The sequence below is a fragment of the Solea senegalensis genome, linkage group LG15 (genome assembly GCF_019176455.1).
Source record: "Solea senegalensis isolate Sse05_10M linkage group LG15, IFAPA_SoseM_1, whole genome shotgun sequence".
Taxonomy (NCBI): Eukaryota; Metazoa; Chordata; class Actinopteri; order Pleuronectiformes; family Soleidae; genus Solea; species Solea senegalensis.
Genome location: NC_058035.1, coordinates 22,558,569 through 22,580,324, shown reverse-complemented (window position 1 = coordinate 22,580,324; position 21,756 = coordinate 22,558,569). Strand labels below are relative to the sequence as shown.

The following is a 21,756-nucleotide window of genomic DNA, read 5'->3' as shown; positions in this document are numbered from 1 at the left end:
GCTTGACACCAGGCACCTGTTAATAAGGCTTCTGCTCGACTCATAACCGCATTTTCACCGCATTTTCATAGCTTTTAAGACTGTCAAAGTCTCCAGGTGACGGATTCAGCTGTTTAAGCCGGTTTCAACGAGTCAAAACGCCGTCATGCCTGACACACGCGGGACCGCTAAGCAAGCTAACAATAGCTCCCAGGCCACCTTGACCCAGAGTACCGCTAAGCCTTCCTCCGACCAAGTTATGATTAACGTTGTACAAGCCATACGTGAGCTGAAAAACGAACTAATTGCCAAGATCGACCAGAAGGCAGAGGCACAGAGTGCGGAACTACGCACTCAAATTGAGGTCCTGCAGAGTGAGTTTAAGAAGGCTAACGAGCTAGCCGAGGCTCGCTGTGCAGCGCTGGAGGGTCGTGTGACTCTCCTGGAGACGGCGGCCAGCGAGCAGTCGGACACAATTACCGTGTTGGAACAGGAGGTGACTTAGAAGAAGAAGGAGATCATAACGCTGAAAGATAGAGCTGAGGATTTGGAAGCAAGGTCGCGGCGATGTAACATTCGAGTGGTTGGCGTGAGAGAGGGTCGGGAGAGCGGCAAACGGCCTGCTCAGTTCATCGCAGACATGCTGCGGGAGTTACTACAGCTGGACAAGACGCCGGTTTTGGACCGGGCTCATCGCGCCCTGAGAAGCAAGCCAACGCAGGACAATCAGCCACCAAGGGCTTTTATTGCGAGATGCCATTACTTTCAAGAGAAGGAAGAGATTTTGAGGAAGGCTGCGAAGCTGCGGCAACTTACAACGAGCGACGGGGACACGGTTCGTGTTCTGCCAGATTATACCCAGGCTGTCACCAGACAACGATCAGCTTTCAACGAAGTGCGCAACTTGCGCACTCCGCTTTGGGCTGTGGTACCCCGCGGATCTCAGGATCACTTTGGAAGATGGGACCCGGATGAGCTTCAAAGATCCAGGCAAAGCCAAAACATATGTTCTGAAAAACTTGGTTACTGCTGCTGACTGATGCCACTTTGGTGAGATCGCATCGACTTATTTTACAAGTAGGCTACTGTATATATGACGCAAGCAGCAATGATATGGGCATTCTATAGTCAAGACTAACATGTAGGTCACTTATATCAGCCCTAATATGTACACAGCCTCTTTTGTAATTTTTTGTTTTGTAGAGGTCTGACTTGGTCCACTTCATGCGGTTTAGATATCTATCTTTTTTTTTTGGAAGAGCTATTATAATTGTTCACAAATACTTCTGGTTATAGCTCTGATGCACATGGTAAGCTAGTTAGTGTAGTTTGGAAGTTGACACTGAACTTGGGTTCTGCACTGTTAACTGTTCAGTTAGGTGTTTCAATTTTTTGTCCTTTATGTCTGTATATGTGTATGTATTCCTTACCCTCTTCCCCACCCCTCCCTCACACTCCTGTGCTGTGCAGCGCAGAAACACAACATGCGCCTACATACTGACCCCTGGTGATCCTAAAACGTGGCAGGACTTATTCATTCTGATTGACCCACGGAAAAATGGCAGCAACTAATATTATAAGTAGAGGGGGTGCTGTTACAAGGATAGTTAGCTGGAATGTCCGTGGGCTTAATAATTTAATAAAACGCAACAAGGTTTTTTCTCATCTGACAAAACTGAAAACTGAAATAGTTTTTTTACAGGAGACTCATTTACTAAACAATGACCACTCCAGGCTTTGCCGGGGGCAGTTTACTCAGGTGTTTCATTCAGATTTCAATTGCAAAAGCCGAGGTGTAGCCATTTTGCTCCACAGAAATGTACAGTTTGTCAAATCCCATGTCATAAGTGATAGAAATGGCCGCTATATCATTGTTCAAGGAAAATTGTATAGTATACCAGTGGTGCTTGTTAACATTTATGCTCCGAATTGGGATAATGTTAAATTTTTCACTGCTCTTTTCTCATCACTCCCAGACCTAAATTTGCATAAATAATATTGGGTGGCGACCTCAACTGTGTCTTACACATCAAGCTAGATCGCTCCAAACAACCAGGTTCGCTGAGCAGATCTGCAGGTTATATTAACTCCTTTCTGCAGACATACAAGATATTAGATGCCTGGAGGTTCAAAAATCCAACATCCCGTAAATACTCTTTTTTCTCACCTGCCCATCAGTCCTATTCGAGAATAGATTATTTTAACAGCTGATTCCCCTACTCAAGTCAATTGACTTTGAGACCATGGTCATTTCTGACCATTGTCCGGTGGTAATGGATATCAGCTTTCCTGACAACATAGCCCCTCAGCGAACATGGCGTTTTAACCCTTGTCTCCTGTCTAATCAAGATTTTGTTAAATACATATCCAATCATATTGATCTATTTATGGAAACCAATCAAGATCCACAGATAAGTAAAGGCTGCTTATGGGAAACACTTAAAGCCTATCTAAGGGGAATAATAATATCCTTTACTGCCAGTGCCAACAAAAAGAACGCAAAACGTCTTTTAGAAATAGAGATCAGAATCTGCGCTATTGATCAGGAACATGCATTGACACCATCTGAAAATCTCTACCGGGAAAGAATTTTACTTCAAACTGAATATGACATTATAATGACTGAACGTGCCGAGGATTTACATCGAAAATCACGTTTGAACTACTATGAATCCGGAGAACGTGCTAGCAAGCTCTTAAGTCATCAGCTTAGACAGTCTGTGGCGACAAGCTTCATTACTGAAATTGGATTAGATAACGGCGGTAGCACCACAGAACAAAAAAGTATTAATAAACAATTTCAAGAATTTTACAAAAACTTATATAAATCTGAAGCAGGTGACGACGCTCTTATTACAGAATTTTTCAATAATTTAAATATGCCGTCTCTGGACCAGGACAGTATTGACGCGCTTGAGAAACCATTAACGCAGGCTGAAATTGAAAGGGCCATTAAAACATCCAAATCCGGGAAGGCGCCTGGCCCGGATGGCTACCCTATTGAATTTTATAAAGCCTTTTCTGTTAAACTGGTGCCACTTCTATGCGAAGTATACGAAGAAGCCTTCCAAAGAGGAACTCGACCCTTAACGATGAGACAGGCAACTATATCCGTTCTTCTTAAGAAGGGTAAAGATCCGTTAAAATGTGATTCTTATCGACCAATCAGCTTACTCTGCTCTGATTATAAAATCTTGACAAAGACCCTTGCAGCGAGACTTGAACCAACCATACACAATATAATCCACGGAGATCAGACAGGCTTTATGACTGGCAGGCAACTAGCTGGCAATTTACGTCGCCTCTTTAATGTACTATATACGCCAAACGACAATCACACGCAAGACGTACTAATATCATTAGATGCACACAAAGCCTTTGACAGGGTGGAGTACAATTATTTATTTGCAGCTCTTGGAAAGTTTGGGTTTGGACAGACATTTTGTAGCTGGGTAAATCTTTTGTATTCTGATCCACAGGCTTCTGTACGCACAAATAACCTTATATCAGACTATTTTCCGATTTTCAGGGGTACAAGACAAGGGTGTCCCCTATCTCCCCTATTGTTCAATATCACTGTTGAGCCTTTGGCTGTCTCCTTGAGGGAAAATAACTTTTCTAGAGAGGCCCAGGGAAAATGGGGGCTTAGCATTACTAAACCTAATGCACTATTACTGGGCAGCTAATCTTCATGCCCTTTCATTTTGGACATCGAACATCCCTGAACATGAGGCACCAGTATGGTTACTTATGGAACAACACTCTAGCTCCCCCAACTCACTGGCTGCCTTGGCGTGTGCCCCGATGCCGATTAGCAAGCGCTATCACACAAATAATCCAATAATTGGGAACTCCCTCCGAATCTGGTCACAATTCAGGGTACATTTTGGACATAAGAAATCACTTCTATTAAGTCTTTAAGCCTTGCCAACCCCTTTTTCCCTCCCTCCCTCATAGATCCAGCATTTAGATTGTGGAAAAGTAGAGGTCTCGTATGTGTAAAGGATTTCTTTAAAGATGGCCTTTTTATTTCGTTTGACTATCTATCTGCAGACTATCTATCTGCGGTTTGACATTCCAAACACCCATTTCTTCAGATATCTGCAGATTCGAAATTACACTAAGACTTGTTTTTCACCTTCCCTAGTAGCCATAGAGGAAGATTGGATCCAAAAGGTTTTGTTTCATTTGTATATGATATTATCCAAAATGTAGCTGCTCCTTCCCTTCACCATATTAAGTCCAAATGGGAGGAGGATCTTAATCTGCAGATACCGGATGCGACCTGGCAATTGGCAATAAGTCGAGTAAATGCATCATCTATCTGTATCAGACATGGTCTAATTCAGTTTAAAATATTTCACAGGCTTCACCTTTCCCGGAGCAGACTGGCTAAGCTATATACCAATGTAGATCCAAGGTGTGAAAGATGTCACCAGGTGGAGGCAACCCTTAGCCACATGTTCTGGTCGTGCTTAGTGTTGAGCTCTTTCTGGCTCTCTGTTTTTGATGGCATCTCCTATGTTTGTAAGAAAAGGATCAACCCCGATCCAATTATGGCAATATTTGGTGCTGTACCGGAGGGGATCACACTCTCAGCAAGTCAAGCAAATATGGGTGCCTTTGTTACACTCCTTGCAAGGAAATTAATTCTTGTTAATTGGAAAAGCCCTAATGCTCCAACACATAAACGCTGGCTTGAGGAAGTATTCGCACATTTGAAGCTGGAGAAATTGAGATACTCCTCTCAAGGCTATACTCAGAAATTCTTCAATGTGTGGCAGCGATTTATTGATTATTTTAGTGAGAAATGTTCTGTGTCTGCACAAAATAACGATAACCCTGACGCCTAACCCCCCCCCATGTTTTGTTTGTTTGTTTTTTTTTGTTTTTTTTATTTCGCATTGTATTTATTTATTTTTCCTTCAGATGGTGTGTGGTTGTATATGTATGTGATAATTGTTCAATTGTTGGAAAATTCAATAAAAATATTTGAATAATAATAACAACGCCTCTTGTTATGAATCTGACTCTAATAGCATTTTCTTCTTTCCTAACAGAGAGTGAAGTGAGACCATGACAACTCAAGCTACTCTCAGAGTTATCCTTGGACCAGACAGTAGTCAGAGGGTCACGTTTTCTGCTGGTCTGCCTTCAACTGTGGCTGAAGATAAAGACTCAGTGTCAAATAATGGAACCGTTCCGACTGCAGTTCATGGACGCAATTTTTGGCAACGAGTTCATGAACTTAACTTCAGTTGAAGAAATAGCAACACTCAAAGCTGTATACACATCCTGCCAACCTCAAGACAGTACATTACATGTCATTTAGCAGACGCTTTTATCCAAAGCGACTTACAAGGGAATTGAGTACAACTGCCAGGGGTGGAGTTGAACTTGCAACCATGAAGTCTTTGCATACAGGGTCTTAACCACAGGCGATCTTAACCACTGAGCCACTCCACCCTCGCCACTCCAAGACCTAGGTGAACACAGTTTCTCCTTTCCATCAACCAGTGCTCCTGATGACACCTCATCCTCTTCTGGTGACAGCACCCTGATTCTTTCATCTCCAGTCTACGTGGTCACGGGCTTCATGGCCAGATTTGTTCTGTGTTCCCCGTTTCATATACAATGTGGAAATTAAGCTTGAGAAGGCCAACAAGGCTTTGAGAGAAAATGGGATGCTACTGATCCCTGATCCAAAGTTGAAGTCCGACATATTAGAGGGGTTGATCCAGAAGGTAGTCAAGCACACAGTCTATCTCACAGACAGCAAGTTCGACTAAGTTGCAGTGGCACTCATCCTGAAGCATCCATGTTTACAAGCAAAAGGCTCACCCACTGGTTACGAAGTTGTCAAACTACCACACACATCCCCGGAAAGTAGGATGTCCTGAAGAATGTGTGAATTCTTTGAAAAATAAACCAGCTGAGAAACGTTCTCCTGCTTTTAACGTTAAGAGACCAAAAATGGGTGAAGTGGAATACTGTGCCTCTTTCCCACTCGGAGAAAGAGCCCCGTCCCTGGAGAAGAGGGTCGAACTCCTTTCAGATGTCGAGAAGCACAAACAACAGAGAGACAATTAGGGCTAAAATGGCCAGAACATTTGCATTAAGAAGACAGGAAGCCACTTGTGATGCTCCCATGATCAGCGAGGTACAAGCGAGATGGCCAGCTCTTTCTGATGCAGGGGAGATCATTTAAGTAAGAAGTGTTTAACTGTAAAGTTTATATTTGTGGCATTAGGTCAGTAAAAGATTAATATGCAATCCATTATGTTTTGTAGATGCTGGTATCACATGCTGACTGGTTAAAAAAGTCAGATCAGTCTTTGATCACTAAGTAGTTTAGTTTAATAAGGACAAGTTTGAGTTTCCACTATTATAGTACATGGTACCAGGTACTATAATAGTGGAGGTCTACTTACATATATTAACTTGTTTTCACGGTCACATATATGTGAGTTATGGAGGTCTACTAACATGTATTAACTTGTTTTCACGGTCACGTATATGTTAGTGATGGAGGTCTACTTACATATATTAACTTGTTTTCATGGTCACACATATATGTTAGTTATGGAGGTCTACTTACATATATTAACTTGTTTTTATGGTCACATATATGTTATTTATGGAGGTCTACTTACATATATTAACTTGTTTTCATGTGGTCACATACATGTTAGTTATGAGGTCTACTTACATATATTAACTTGTTTTCATGGTCACATGTATGTTAGTTATGGAGTCTACTATGTATTAACTTGTTTTCCGGTCGTATATATTAGTATGGAATCTACTTACATATATTAACTTGTTTTCGGTCACACATATAGTAGTTATAGAGATCTACTTACATATATTAACTTGTTTTCCATGGTCACATATATGTTAGTTATGGAGGTCTACTTACATATATTAACTGGTTTCTCGGTCACATATATGTTAGTTATGGAGGTCTACTTACATATATTAACTTGTTTCGGTCACATATATATATTAGATTATGGAGAGTCTACTTGTAACCTGTTTTTCATGTGTTCACATATATGTTAGTTATGGAGGTCCACTTACATATATTAACTTGTCTTCATGGTCACACATATGTTAGTTATGGAGGTCTACTTACATATATTAACTTGTTTTCATGGTCACATATATGTTAGTTATGGAGGTCTACTTACATATATTAACTTGTTTTCATGGTCACATATATATGTTAGTTATGGAGGTCTACTTACATATATTAACTTGTTTTCATGGTCACAAATATATGTTAGTTATGAAGGTCTACTTACATATATTAACTTGTTTTCATGGTCACATATATATGTTAGTTATGGAGGTCTACTTACATATATTAACTTGTTTTCATGGTTAAAAACCTCCTAAACGCTGCAAACAAGCCGATCAATATATCTCCTCACTGACGCTCTCATCAGCCGCGCTGTTTCAGACCAATATCACAACCCCAGAACGTGGACTGTGTTGTGATTGGCCAGGTACCTGGAAATGACGTAATAGATAGGCCAGCTCTCAGATACACAGCTCCCCCTCTGGCACGGTGGTTGCTCTGCATCTCAGCAGCTACAACGAGAGTAGTTCTTCTTCTTCTTCTGCGGTTGAATGTACGCAATCGGATGTGCCTGGACTAGTGCCGCACCAGGAGGCGCTACGGTGGTGAGAGGAGTGGTGAGGTTTACTGATGACAACATCAACATACGGAAGTGCCGATCTGCTTTGCAGAGCCCAGGAAAACAATACAACACCATTTTCTCAGCAGTGGCTGAACTGTTGTTCTGAAACTTTAGGGTTTCATAAACGAGGTCATGACGCAGATACACACACAAACGCAATTATTGGAGCTTCCGGTCTATGTGGCCTTTAAATCCTGATGATAGATTGAATAAATCCTGATTCAGTTTTTGCTGCTGAATACGACAGTGTTATTGTTTTGTTATAGTTGTAGTTCTTCTTCTCTTTTTCTCTCAGACCTTTTCTTTTAAATTCTTTTGTTGTGTCTTTATGACTACCTTAAGAGGTAGTCAGAAAACAAGAAACAGAAATAAGAGACATGTAAAAGGGGTCAAGACTGACACAGAGGTAGATACATTTAAAACTGCCCTTTACTGCAGCTGTGGATTCAAAGTGTGGTGGTTACTTTGGGGAGTTAAAGGCGACACAGACCGGAAGCTCCAACTAACGTTTGTGTGTGTATCTGCGTCATGACCTCATTTATGAAACCCTAGTTTCAGAACAAACAGTTCAGCAACTGCTGAGAAAATGGTGTTGTATTGTTTTCCTGGGCTCTGCGATGCGGATCAGCACTTCCGTAGGTTGATGTTGTCATCAGTAAACCTCACCACTCCTCTCACCCCCGTAGTGCCTCCTGGTGCGGGCACTAGTCCGGGCACATCCGATTGCGTACATTCAACCGCAGAAGAAGAACTACTCTCGTTGTAGCTGCTGAGATGCAGAGCATCCACCGTGCCAGAGGGGGAGCTGTGTATCTGAGAGCTGGCCTATCTATTACGTCACTTCCAGGTACCTGGCCAATCACAGGAGAGTGGGAAAGCTCTTGTTGGCTGGCCAATCACAACACAGTCCACGTTCTGTGGGTGTGGTTTTGGTCTGAAACAGCGCAGCTGACGAGAGCGTCAGTGAGGAGATATTTTGATTGGCTCGTTTGCAGCGATTAGGAGGTTTTTAATCATGAAAACAAGTTAATATATGAAAGTAGACCTCCATAACTAACATATATGTGTGACCATGAAAACACGTTAATATATGTAAGTAGACCTCCATAACTAACATATATGTGACCATGAAAACAAGTTTATATATGTAAGTAGACCTCCAATAACTAACATGTATGTGTGACCGTGAAAAAAAGTTAATATATGTAAGTAGACCTCCATAACTAACATATATGTGACCATGAAAACAAGTTAATATATGTAAGTAGACCTCCATAACTAACATATATATGTGACCATGAAAACAAGTTAATATATGTAAGTAGACCTCCATAACTAACATATACGTGACCATGAAACCAAATTAATATGTTTAAGTAGACCACCATAACTCACATATATGTGTGACCGTGAAAACAATTTAATGTATGCAAGTAGACCTCCATAACTAACATATATATGTGACCATGAAAACAAGTTAATATATGTAAGTAGACCTCCATAACTCACATATACGTGACCATGAAAACAAGTTAATATATGTAAGTAGACCTCCATAACTAACATATATATGTGACCATGAAAACAAGTTAATATATGTAAGTAGACCTCAATAACTAACATATATGTGTGACCATGAAAACAAGTTAATATATGTAAGTAGACCCCATAACTAACATATATGTGTGACAGTGAAAACAAGTTAATATATGTAAGTAGACCTCCATAACTAACATATATGTGTGACAGTGAAAACAAGTTAATATATGTAAGTAGACCTCCATAACTAACATATATGTGACCATGAAAACAAGTTAATATATGTAAGTAGACCTCCATAACTAACATATATATGTGACCATGAAAACAAGTTAATATATGTAAGTAGACCATAACTAACATATAACTAACATATATGTGTGACCGTGAAAACAAGTTAATATATGTAAGTAGACCTCCATAACTAACATATATATGTGACCATGAAAACAAGTTAATATATGTAAGTAGACCTCAATAACTAACATGTATGTGTGACCATGAAAACAAGTTAATATATGTAAGTAGACTCCATAACTAACATATGTGTGTGACCATGAAAACAAGTTACTATATGTAAGTAGACCCCCATAACTAACATATATATGTGACCGTGATAACAAGTTAATATATGTAAGTAGACCTCCATAGCTAACATATATGTGCGATACAACCATTCAATGTAACCTTTAAGAATACATACTGCACAGAATCTGTTGCGCCGTCCTGAGCTCAGAGGCTCAAACTGACTGAAACACAGGATGGAAACGATCTGCCAGGAAACTCCTTGTTCAGTAAAAGGTTGAGACAAAGATTCTGTGGATTTTCCAGTTACTTTGATTGACACAGGTCACGCTCACTCATAATCCTATCAGACATGCAGTGGTGCTGCAGGAGCCAAAAAACCCGAAATAATCTGTGTTGTGGGGAAAGAAAAGTCTGTGTGTGCGGCTTAATAAAGTTTACTTTATTATTGTATTATTTTATTAAATATTTTATTTTTTTCCAGCTTATTGCCTATTTTACTGTTTATTTATATCCTTATATTATGCATTGATTCCACTGCTCTATTTCTATTTCTATTTCACTTTGCTCAGAGTAGCTGGAACAAAAACAATTCCCCCCCCATGGATTAATAAAGTATTCAGATTCTGATGAATTGGTGAACTCAGGAGGCTTTTATATTGTTGACTACATATTTTTTTAACTTAATAGTTACATACATCAAACAGGTTATCAAAAACATTAACTGACCAGCTGGTCTTCACCCTCTACACTCCAATCTCATCAGTCTCCCTATATCTACACCAGCTCTCCTCCCACTCGAGGCCACTTCATGTGGTGACACAGACAGGCTTCTTCAGTATTTTTGACGACTTTTGTTAAAGTTTTGATCCTGTTTGCCTTAATAACTCTCGTTATCCTCTGCTCAGTGTTCCTGACCTGTAGCGATGGATAGATGAAGCCGTGTGTTGCGGCACATTACCCAAACTGTATTACATTACATTATATACTGTGTCGGTACTGTGTTGTTCCATACTGACACCTCCTGGATCTTAAGAATCATTACCAGCAACCCAATGACAGACTCAACTGACATAATGATTTAATGACCTAGTATAGGTTATACAACAATATAATTTAAGGTATTGTATTTTATATTGTACTATTAAAGTTTAAATATCTTTGATATCTTTAAGGTCATAACGTGTAAAAATCAAAATGAAAGTGTTGTGAATGCGAGGATGCTTATGTACTTGTCCTTGAGGCAGGGAGGGTATTTTTTTTTATAAATTTTATTCAAGAAACTGAGATGTTCCAAAAATTTGGAATTCAGGCGATTTCGTTTTTTTAGATGCCAGTTCTCCAGCTTTTGAAAAAACCCGCTCACACGGCACAGATGAGGCTGGTGCACACAGAAACATTAGGGACAGGCGGAAGAGGTTTGGGTAGGTGTGCCTTTGGTTGTCCCAATAGCTCAAAGGATCCTAAGACCTTGGTATGTTGCCCTCTTCTCGGTGTCTCTGAACCTCAATAATGGAAACAGCTGTGACGTTGCTGGTCTGCATGCCGACTTCATTGTCCAAGTGCTGCCACAAGTTATGTAAAAAACAACAAATTGGCATTTTAGTACATGATTTGCAAACAAATAACTGCACAAATAATCAGATATAGCTGAATAACATGCCTGAAGTTGTTGCAGACCGCTGTTGTGAAGAAGGTCCAGGCTTTGGCTCAGTCGATGTGTGCCCAATTACAGCTGCACATTCTGTTTTTAATCTACTGACTGCTTCACTGCATTTCGTGGAACTACGAAACCCGAGTGATTTGAATCTGGGGTCCAGAAGTGTTGATAGGGTCAACACACTTAATGACTCCAGACTGGAAGCAGCGTCTGTGACTTGTCGCCTTAGGTGTTCGTGGAGGTGTGTTGCTGCCTGTGTGTGGAAGTCTGAAGCGTTACGCTCAAGTGCATGACACAGCATTTTCATCATTGGGATGACCTTTGACCCTGAAACTCTTCTCAGAAAACTCCACTGTAGCTTGATGGAAAGGTGCAAGCACAACAAGTGTTTCTCCAATGGTGGTGAACTCATCAGCTGTAAGTGGAGTTATGTCTGTATTAAGAGACCCAAGAGATACCCACACTGGTTCCTTCTCATCATGTAACCTTTTCAACATTTCATATGTGCTGTTCCAGCATGTTGCCGCATCATTGATGAGTTTCCAGGCTGGCCGTCCCATCTGTTGCTGCACCTGCGCAAGCTTCTCTTTGGCTGTGGTGCTTGATCTGAAGTATGTTACAATTTGCCTAGATTTGTGTCTGATTGATGTAAGTGCAGGGATTTGAGCACATGATTTCCTGACTACTAAATTGAGATTGTGTGCAATGCAAACTGAATGCCATGTTTGCTGCTGAGTCGTTCACTTTACTTTACTCGTTATGGCCCACTCATCCATCATGCCCCTTTTGACTCGGGCCAAATTGTCAGCAGTGTGACTTTGTGGAAAGTGTTGCACTCCCAACACATATGTACACAACTGTATATTAAACCAAGTTAAACCAAAAGTTAATCAATATATTCAAATTAAATGAATTGGATATATCAACTACTTCTCTAGACATTCTCTATACAAACCTTTCTGGTTGGCAAATCATATGATGGCTGAAGGACCTGAAGCAGTTCCCTGAACCCTCATTCTCACCAACGCTGAGGGGTTGGCAGTCCTCGAGAATACAATTCAGGATAGCCTGGTCCAACACATGCTTCCTGGAAGCTTGATGGCCAAAAATGTAGTAATAACAAAATAATATGAATGAATTATCAATAAAGCGACCATGAGGACGTTTTAAAATGTGTCTATAGGCCTACCTGTGTCTGTTCCTGGTGTAGTCCTGTTTGTGGCCTCATTTCTGTGCCTGGCTCTGTAATGCCTCAGCACTGAAGAGGTGCTTTTATTAATGTAGGATAGTTCTGTCGAACAAATGTGACATTTAACCTGCAGAAAATAAAATAATTTAAACTGAGTCACTTTGAAATGGATTTGAATTCTGATAGCTCAAGTGGGAACTGGGAGGAACAGGATGAAACAACAATGAAATAAAAACAAATACCTTATTTGCCGATATAAGATCAAAATGGTCCCACACAGCGGAAACTTTTCTTTTTCTTTCTGGCTCCATTATGGCTTGCAGATAAGATGTCCGTTTGAAATGACGACTGATTGTTGTGACAGATGTGCTTCCTTTTAAACACAGTTTGGTGCGCCGCTTGACAGGCAATACTGCAGCTGTATCGGTCATGTGACTTTCCTAAAGCGATACGCGCTCTATGAGCTCGACACATGCATCAACGCATCGGTGTTGCCCGACCCATCACTAACCTGCCATCTGCCCGCCTGTCTCACCACCAGCTGCCTCTGCCTGTTCAGCTGCCAATCATCGCCATCTCCTCCCTGGCTTCATTCACTGCCAGTTGCAGGAAATGGGGAGGCAGAGAGGGGGAATGACATGCGTCTGATGCGGGATTCTAACCGGGGCCGTCTACAGTGAGCACTGTAACCTCAACATGGGGCAACATAACATAATATGGAATACATGAAACAAAAATAAAGTTTCAGTGACTTAGCAATATTTATCAAGGTTCAATGACACAAAAATGTCTATATTTATTAATCCGCCAATGCCAGTTATTAAAATAATGGCAAATATCGGCCCAACCAATTTATCAGTCAACCTCTAAATGCGATGTGAAATGTTGACTAACTTCTGAAAAGTTCTGTGTATTTTAACCATAGAAATATGAGCATCTACTTGTTTAGTAGCTTTAACCTTTCATATCCTTGCTATCCTCAATGCTTAAAGCAGCGTAAGCATCCTGTGCTCTTCTCACCAAAACACTGCAAAAGCAAAGGCCAGGCATGTGTTGGCCAATTTGAAACGATAGCCACTCGTTCAAAATGAGGGAAATTTCAACATTTTTCTCAGCAATTGGAGGTTCTGATTTGATGTTTGTCACTACATCAAACTGACACGACGCACCACTAGAAGAGCTCAGAGCAGCAAGTTGGAGTTCTTAAAGAAAACGCTCATGTTAAATACATTTGCTTTTCTTTGAAGAGACGCTGTGATTATCTTCTAGTTGCAATTCTTTTAACCTTAACTCAATTTCAGCTTCTGGTCTTTGAAGAGGTGCAGGTTGTTGATAGGCTGATGAAGACGATGGCTTAAGGACTTTTTTTGTGCATCTTTTATACTATCTTTAAGGCGTTATTAATGCTGGTAATCTCAATGTCATTTGCTTTACCGCACGGTTGTGACGAAAAGAGAGCTGAGCCGGAAGACAAAGCTCTTGATCTACCGGTCAATCTTCGTTCGTACTCTCACCTATGGTCATGACCGAAAGAATGAGATTGCAGGTACAAACGGCCGAAATGGGTATCCTCAGGAGGGTGGTTGGCTTTTCCCTTAGAGATAGGGTGAGAAGCTCAGTTATCCGGGAGGAGCTCGGAGTAGAACGGCTGCTCCTTCATGTTGAAAGGAGCCAGTTGAGGTGGTTTGGGCATCTGGTGAGGATGCCTCCTGGATGCCTCCCAAGAGAGGTGTACCAGGCACGTCCAGCTGGGAGGACGCCTCGGGGTAGACCTAGGACAAGGTGGCAAGTTTGCATCTCCACTCTGGCCTTGGAACGCCCCGGGATCCCTCAGTCGGTGCTGGTCAATGTGGCTCGGGTAAGGGAAGTTTGGGGTCCCTTGCTGAAACTGCTGCCCTTGCGACCCGGCCGAGGAGGAGGAGGAGGAGGAGGAGGAGGAGGAGGAAATGATTCTGAAACATGGTTAGTAGAACACTAAATTATGTTGCAATTCATTGCATGATGGTAAACACAGGAATAAGCTTGAGTTCCTAGACCAGATTAACAGTAACATAATTCCTCATATCTTATTCTAGGGAAGGGGATCCCCAGTTACCTTTGACCAGAAGCATCAGTGTCAGTGGCTGCAGACTGGTGTGAGCGAGAGGTGGGATCCCTGACCAGAGTGTCACACTTTGGCACCAACCCCTTTATGAGTGTGCAGGACCAGGAAGATGCTGAAATGGAATTTGCTCAGCAGTGTCCAGATGTAAGCCTACTGTTAGACAATGATGTCAATAATCAGCAGGTCTGTCTCCATACTCATATGCTCCATATTTGGACTGTTCTGTATTCATTCACAGTGTTGTTTTAATATAGTACGGATTGTTGTTCTTGATGTTTTTTTTTTGTTGACGTGTTATTGTTGCTTTGTCAACTGAGTAAATAATGGTTTCCAAAACATGCATGGTCTCTTTTTTAATCTGTTATGGTAAATGCTGGACGTGTAACATCATTTGTGTTACTGACCATTTCACACCTGTAGATGTTTACATTCAGATACAGGGCGACACCTGCTGGTCAGATTTAGTAATTTTTCAATTGTCTATTTATGCTGTCCGTAGAGTGAAGGGAGCAAAATATGCGTATTCTTTGTTTTGAAGGTTAAAAAAACTATTCATTGTCAATCAGTGATCAAATTACAGAGGTGAATGAGTTTCATAGTGGTAATGATACATATGTGTTTACATTATGCAAACCTTCTGAGTAGAGGGGATGAATATTGACAAACTAAAATGTGTGGCCTTGTTTTTTTTTTTTAAGGTCTTTAAGGTTTGAGTCACTGACAACCTGAGATGTTGGTCAGTGTATTGTCTCAGCTCACGATGTATTTGGAGACTTCCATTGTTTTTAGTTTGCAGTGCTCAGATGTAAGAATGCTATTGCACCCTATGCCACAGAACATCACTAAATATTTTCAGCATTTAAAGCCTGCTTTATATTTTAGACCTTGGAAAATGACTTTCCCTTTGCCTTCCAAGTCAGTTTTCTGCAGCCATAGCTTATTTTATGTTGTTGTTAATTTCATTTGTGCTATAGGCTATGATTATGTTAACATTATAAAGTTTATCCATGCCATGTCTTGTTTGGTCTTATAATACACTGGAGTGTAAAGGGAGAAACATCTTGTGAGTAGCTGTGCTCTCCATGTTCCAGGCTGATACAATGTCATAAAACAGTGTTCACTCAGTGTATAGCAGTGTCATGTGTTTGATTAACTGTTACAAACTCTCACAAGGCTTGGACCCAAATGCACGAGGCCAGAAACAGAAGAATGGTTTTAGCAAGACAAGAGAACAAAGGGAGCGGGAACAGCTCGGGAAAAAAGCTAAACTCTAAGTTAAACTTGGCTTAAAATAACTGAGAAAACAAACAAGAACATAAGCTAGAGTTACACAACAAAAAATCTCTGACTTGGTTCAAACCCTGAAGCGGCGCAGACGCTGTTAACGCACATAAGACACTGGCAACAGAAAGTGGGAGAAGGGAGTATACGTAGGGAGTGAGGGTAATGAGCACCAGGTAAACACAATCAGGGAATCAGGCCACAGAACAAAGCAGACAAGGTGCTCACAGGAAGTAGAGAAAACTCCTTACCAAAATAAAACAGGAAGTGACACTAACACTAAGTAAAACTAACTAACTAACATTACATTAGATATACCTGTCTGATGTGAGCTGTCAAAGATGCTCAGAAGATGACAGCAGCATGAGGCCAGAAGGACATGCAGGTTTAAATCTGAGCTTAGGGTGAACGATGATGATGATGATGATGATACAGTGATGAAAAACTATGTGGTTAGTGAAGCCAGGTCTACTGAAGGGTGTTGAAGGGTGTGCCTCATTATTTTTTCAATAGTCCAAACAGTCCATTTATCAACACATCCTCTTCCCTTCATGGAGGTATGATAAAAACACACAGATAAAATACATGTTGTATACAGGCCTAAAAAACTATCTGGCTATTATTTGTTTCTCTACTCTTGGCTTTTATTTTTGAAGTATTTGCTTTTACTTTTGGGTCACCTGACTTCCTGTCTTTCACTTCATTCCTCAGAAGAAAAAAGGCAAAATAACTCAAATCGGGCCGTTTATTTGGAAAAACGATAGTATTTCTGTTTTGCCCTTAATTGGTTTAAACGAAAAAACAGAAAAAATAAAACCACCGGACGATCTATCTGTCTCCTGTGGGTTGAGCTAATCCAAAATACTGAAAACAAGGGGGGTGTTCTCTGAAGACACGCTGTTACCTATGGAACAGGGGTGCTCTGAAAACACTCCCATTAGCACTTCCTCCAGGTGAAATCAAATTAACCATTGACTGTATGAACTTAACACGGCAAAATGTCGACTTGAGTGGAACCAGAACGTATTGACTCATAAATGGACCAGTCGACCGGGACTTTACAGCCCTATTTAGGGTTATCTTCTTTTGTAGTTTGTGATCGTCTCTTAGTTTAATTTCTAGATTTAATCATACATTTTATATGTTGGTGCCTTTGTAGACACTCAAGGTCACCGTACATACATGCAAAACATGAAAAGTGCTGTGTGGTCATCCTGGACAGGTGAGTTTTACTTTACTGGATTTGAAATGTGGGAGGAGTCAGTGTTGCAGAGGAGGGCTGGGGGGCAGAGCGGCAGAATGTACACAACACAAAATGGATTTGGTTAATTCAGTTTCAATTTTATTTGTATTGTGCCAGATCACAACATACAGTACATGAGCTCAGGTCTCTAGACACCATCAAGGAGAGCAGAGAATCACAACATTTCACATAGTGAGCAAACGATGTGTCCGACCCAGTATGGGTTAGGGTTAGGAGGTGGTGGTGCCTGAGGGTGAGGGACACAGTGGACACGCTGTTGGTCCTGACAGGGAGGACCTCAGGAGGGTGTCGTCTTCCTCCCCAAGTTATTAGAAGTACAGTATCTTGTGCTGAGCATTTGTCTTATTTTTCACTTGTAGATCATGAAATACACATTATTTTTCCACAGTGGACAAAATCCCTGTACACTGCTTACACCCTTGATCATTCAAATGGTGTCCTAATCCTAATCCTGTAATCTGCCTTCATGTCCTGAGGGTTTGATGAAGCTCAGGTGTGTTACCTCTAGAGGCCACATGAGGGCATCAGGAGTCCATAGTCATAACACATTTCAATCGGTTCTGAAACGTTACAAATGTGTGTCTTTGTGTTCCAGCAGCAGAATAAATGCTGTTAAATTGGCCTTTCATTGATATTTTAGTTCCATATTCTATAGTCTTCAATATCTTGTTGCTCAAAGAAGACACATATTATACTCTTCACTGTTCTTTATGTATTAGTTTGATGTTAGTTTGATATTTTAATGACCTATAGAGGCTGATTCTGATGATTTCTGTCTAACTATAGAACTGAATAAGTCATTTAAAATACATTTTCAATAATGAATAAAAGCTTAAGTTAAATTTGAGTGCTCAGTTTTGAGTCATGACTTGCAACCTTGATAATAACCTAATTATCAACCTAATACTAATAATATCAATTATAACAATATTATTATTATTATTATTATCAATAAATGATGACAATAATAAATGTTATTTGTAAGTGCCTTTCAGACTCTCAAGGTCACTTTACTGCCATGATCACTCTCACCTCCATCTTTATTATTGTTGTAGTTTTCCTCTGTGCTGCTCTCTCCCCTCTCTGCAGGAGGCGTGGCTGACCTACTTCCACCGAGGACGCTGGTGATCAGCAGCACCTGCAGTGGCTCCTCCTCACCTCAGAATGTAAAATGCATAATGTTGAGGTGACAGTGGGGGGGTGGTCATGATGAGTAGTTGGGATTTGAAGGTTTGAAGTGATGATAAAGACAATGATAAAGACAACTTTAGCTTGAATTAAAGATAATTTCCTGCCCAAGAGATAAATGAAGATCAACGCAGAGGTCACTTTTACAACATGATAGAACTATTTTAATGACAACAGTGAGTTTTAATATAGAAATGTTTCAAACATATCCTCCTGACTACAAGGTTGGTTGGTGATGGGAAGGTTTCTGCTTCTTGTCTTTTGGCCATCTTGAAAAAGTTGTGTGTTGTAAAGTGGTTCCTGTATTTGTTGTACAGCGTTATAGTTTGTTCATGTGCTAGCTGGAAGAGTCTTATTATGGTATCATGGAGCTTTGATATTCATTAATGTTCACTTACCTTTGATAAACATGAAAGAAGGAAATGTCATTTGATTCACACATAAAACTCATTTCCAGTTGAAATTATTTAGCGTATACAGAACATACTTTCAGGTACAGTTTATATAGTAATTGTTAATGACCACATCAAGAGAGTATGTCCGGGCTTACAACAGTTATATCAGTTAAATTTAATTTATCTTAGCGTGTTAGTGTGTGTGTGTGTGTGATCGTGTATATCAGTGTATATGTGCAGGAGTTGTCATTAGGTATGATTGGAATTGGGGTGGGGGACCGTGCCAATGTCCGGTCCGTCCCCAGCGACGGCCGAAAATCATCCAGGCGCCTAAGGCGCCCAGTAGTCGTACCGGGCAGGAGAGGCCCACATCCACCACTCCCAGGATAGCAACGCATCCGCCCCGCAGGGGGCCCGTCGGAGGAATGCGGGGGGAAAGCCCCCCCCACCCAGGGTCGACCCGAGGGGGCCGGCGGCGACAAGACCACGGACAGAGGCCGAACCACCCCACACCCAGGCAGGCCGCAGAGGCCCAGGGCCTCCGCACCCAGAGCCCGCCAGCGCCCAAGGGCAGGGCCAGCCCACCACCGGGGGGAGCAGAGCCCCCCCAGACCGCCCACCAGGGAGGCACGGCCAGATACCCACCACCGTCACCCCCACCGCCCCCCAGAAGCCGACCGCACGCCCCCCAGCCCAGGGAGGGACAGGCGGAGGTCCACGTAGGGCCACCAGCCAAGGGGGCCCCCAGAGACAGAAGAGAGGCAGACCCCCGAGCCGGTCCAGACCCCCCAGGTAGAGGCAGGGCCAATGGTCCAAGGACCCGCCGCGCCCAACCCCGCGGTGCCCCGGAGAGGGGTCCCCCAACATCCAGGAGCATCTGCGCCCGCCGACGACCCCCGCCGGGTAGGCAGACTGCCGCCCACCACCGTACCTTCAGGGAGGTGCGTCATGATGAGCCACAACCATGCCTCCCGGACACCCCCCAGACCGAGCGCAGGGGACCCGATCCCCCACGTCCAGCGACGCCTCATGGCCACCACTGCTGCCCCCACCCAGACCGCCAGTCCCCACACGGCCAGGGGGTGGGCAGGAATCGAGCGCTCAGGAGTGCACCCACGACCACCCCCCCCACCCCAGCCCACCGGTGATTGATTTGGAGGTGTGTGCATGTGTGTGGTGTGTGATACGATGTATGTTGGTATCTGGGGTGTAGTTAAAATGGCGGAGGGAGATGTGGCACGGGCGTCCCACTGTTGGCAGACAGTGGGGCCGTCGACGTGTCTCTCGCCCACCAGGCCCTAATGTCTAACATGCGATAAAATTTGGGGAAGGGTGGCAGATCATCGGGGGAACGGAGAGTGGCCCCATCATGTGATGTTCCCACCCCCCGACTCCCCACCATCTCAGCCACACACCCCCCGGTGCCCTAGATGTGTGTGTTTAGATGTATCATCTGCGGTGGGGGGGGGCGTAGGGGGTGGGCAAGAGTGCCCCCCCAAGTAGGTTGCCAGCTTCCTGACTGGCAGGGCCATATGTCCCATTCCCACTCACCCCCGGCCAAGAAGGGAGCAACCCGTCCAGGCCAGGGACACGCCATGGCATCCCATGAGCGCCGCCGGGGCGGAGGACCAGATACCCCCACACCCGACCAGAAGGTAGGACCCCGGTGAGCACACCAGCCCCGACGAGGCAGGACCCACACCCAGGCCATCACGGCATTACTGACGGCAGCAATCCTCAGACCCCGGCCCCGCCCACAGCCCAGGAACAGTCCAGACCAGGCCCACGCTCCACCCCATCTCCCACCCCAAGGGTCCCCAAAGCAAGGCGCCCCCCCGCGTGCCCCCCACCATGCCCCCCCCAAGGGACGGAGGACGCACAAGTCCGCTCCAGAGCGCAGCAGGAGCACAGCAGCGTGTACCGCCCCGCCACCCCGGAGGGCAGAACCCAGGGAGGATCACCCCCCCCCCACTATGGGCCAACCCCACCCCCCAGCGCCCCGCAGGCCCCAGCGTACAGAGACCCAGACCCCCTACCCCCACCCGCAGTGCGGCGCCAGCCCAGCCCCAGCCCACGGCCCACCACCCCCAACCCCCACGGGCCCCCCAGGCCAAGGTGGCAGCCCCCCCACAAATCCACCCCGACCCCCGTAGGGCAGACCCACAGCCACCGAGGGACGGTAGACCCAGGGCCACCAACCCACACAGACCACCAGACATCCCCAGTACCCCAGATGCACGGCCCGCAACACCACGGACCGACCAGGGAAGACACAGTCACCAACCCGCCCTAGGAAATATAATCAATTAGAGGTGTCCAGGTCAAATCAAATATAGGTAATTGTTTCTTTATGGAAGCAGACATTCTCTCCATAGAGATGTGATCTGAAATTAAATTTCTGTATTGGTTTAAACTTAAGTTTTTCTTGTTTTTCCAGTTCAAGAGGATAGTTTTCTTGGCGATGCTTAGGCTGTTGATTAATACGTGCGATTTTTCCATGTTTATATGTATTACGTTTAAATCACCCAGTATGCATAGCGTGGGGGAAGGTGGTATGGTGTATTCGAGACATGCTGAGAGGTCCTCGCATACCCTACACCAGAAGTTATACACCGGTGTGCATAGCCATATAGCATGCATGTAGTTATCTGCTGTGTTTTCGTTGCAGTTTGTGCAGATATTTGATTGTGAGAGCCCCATTCTGAACATCCTTTGTCCTGTGTAGTGTGTTCTGTGTAAGATTTTGTATTGTATTAGTTGTAGGTCTGGATTTTTTATCAATTTGAATGTGTTAGATGATATCTGTAACCAGAAATTTTCATCTAGGCTGATGGATAGGTCCGCCTCCCATTTTGTGGTTGGTAAAGAGATTATGCAATCATTTTTAGTCAATAGTGCATGTGTTTTAGACACCATTTTGGGAGACATA

General features: G+C 43.1%; 1 protein-coding gene across 1 annotated transcript; it reads left to right on the top strand.

Moving 5' to 3' along the window:
* Positions 1 to 14,156: 14,156 nt before the first annotated feature.
* Positions 14,157 to 19,975, top strand: LOC122782136 (basic salivary proline-rich protein 3-like). The gene is made up of 4 exons (XM_044046349.1): positions 14,157 to 14,201; positions 14,671 to 14,728; positions 18,334 to 18,410; positions 19,133 to 19,975. Exons 1-4 carry the CDS (start codon positions 14,157 to 14,159, stop codon positions 19,973 to 19,975), a joined length of 1,023 nt encoding a protein of 340 aa, XP_043902284.1.
* Positions 19,976 to 21,756: the final 1,781 nt, after the last annotated feature.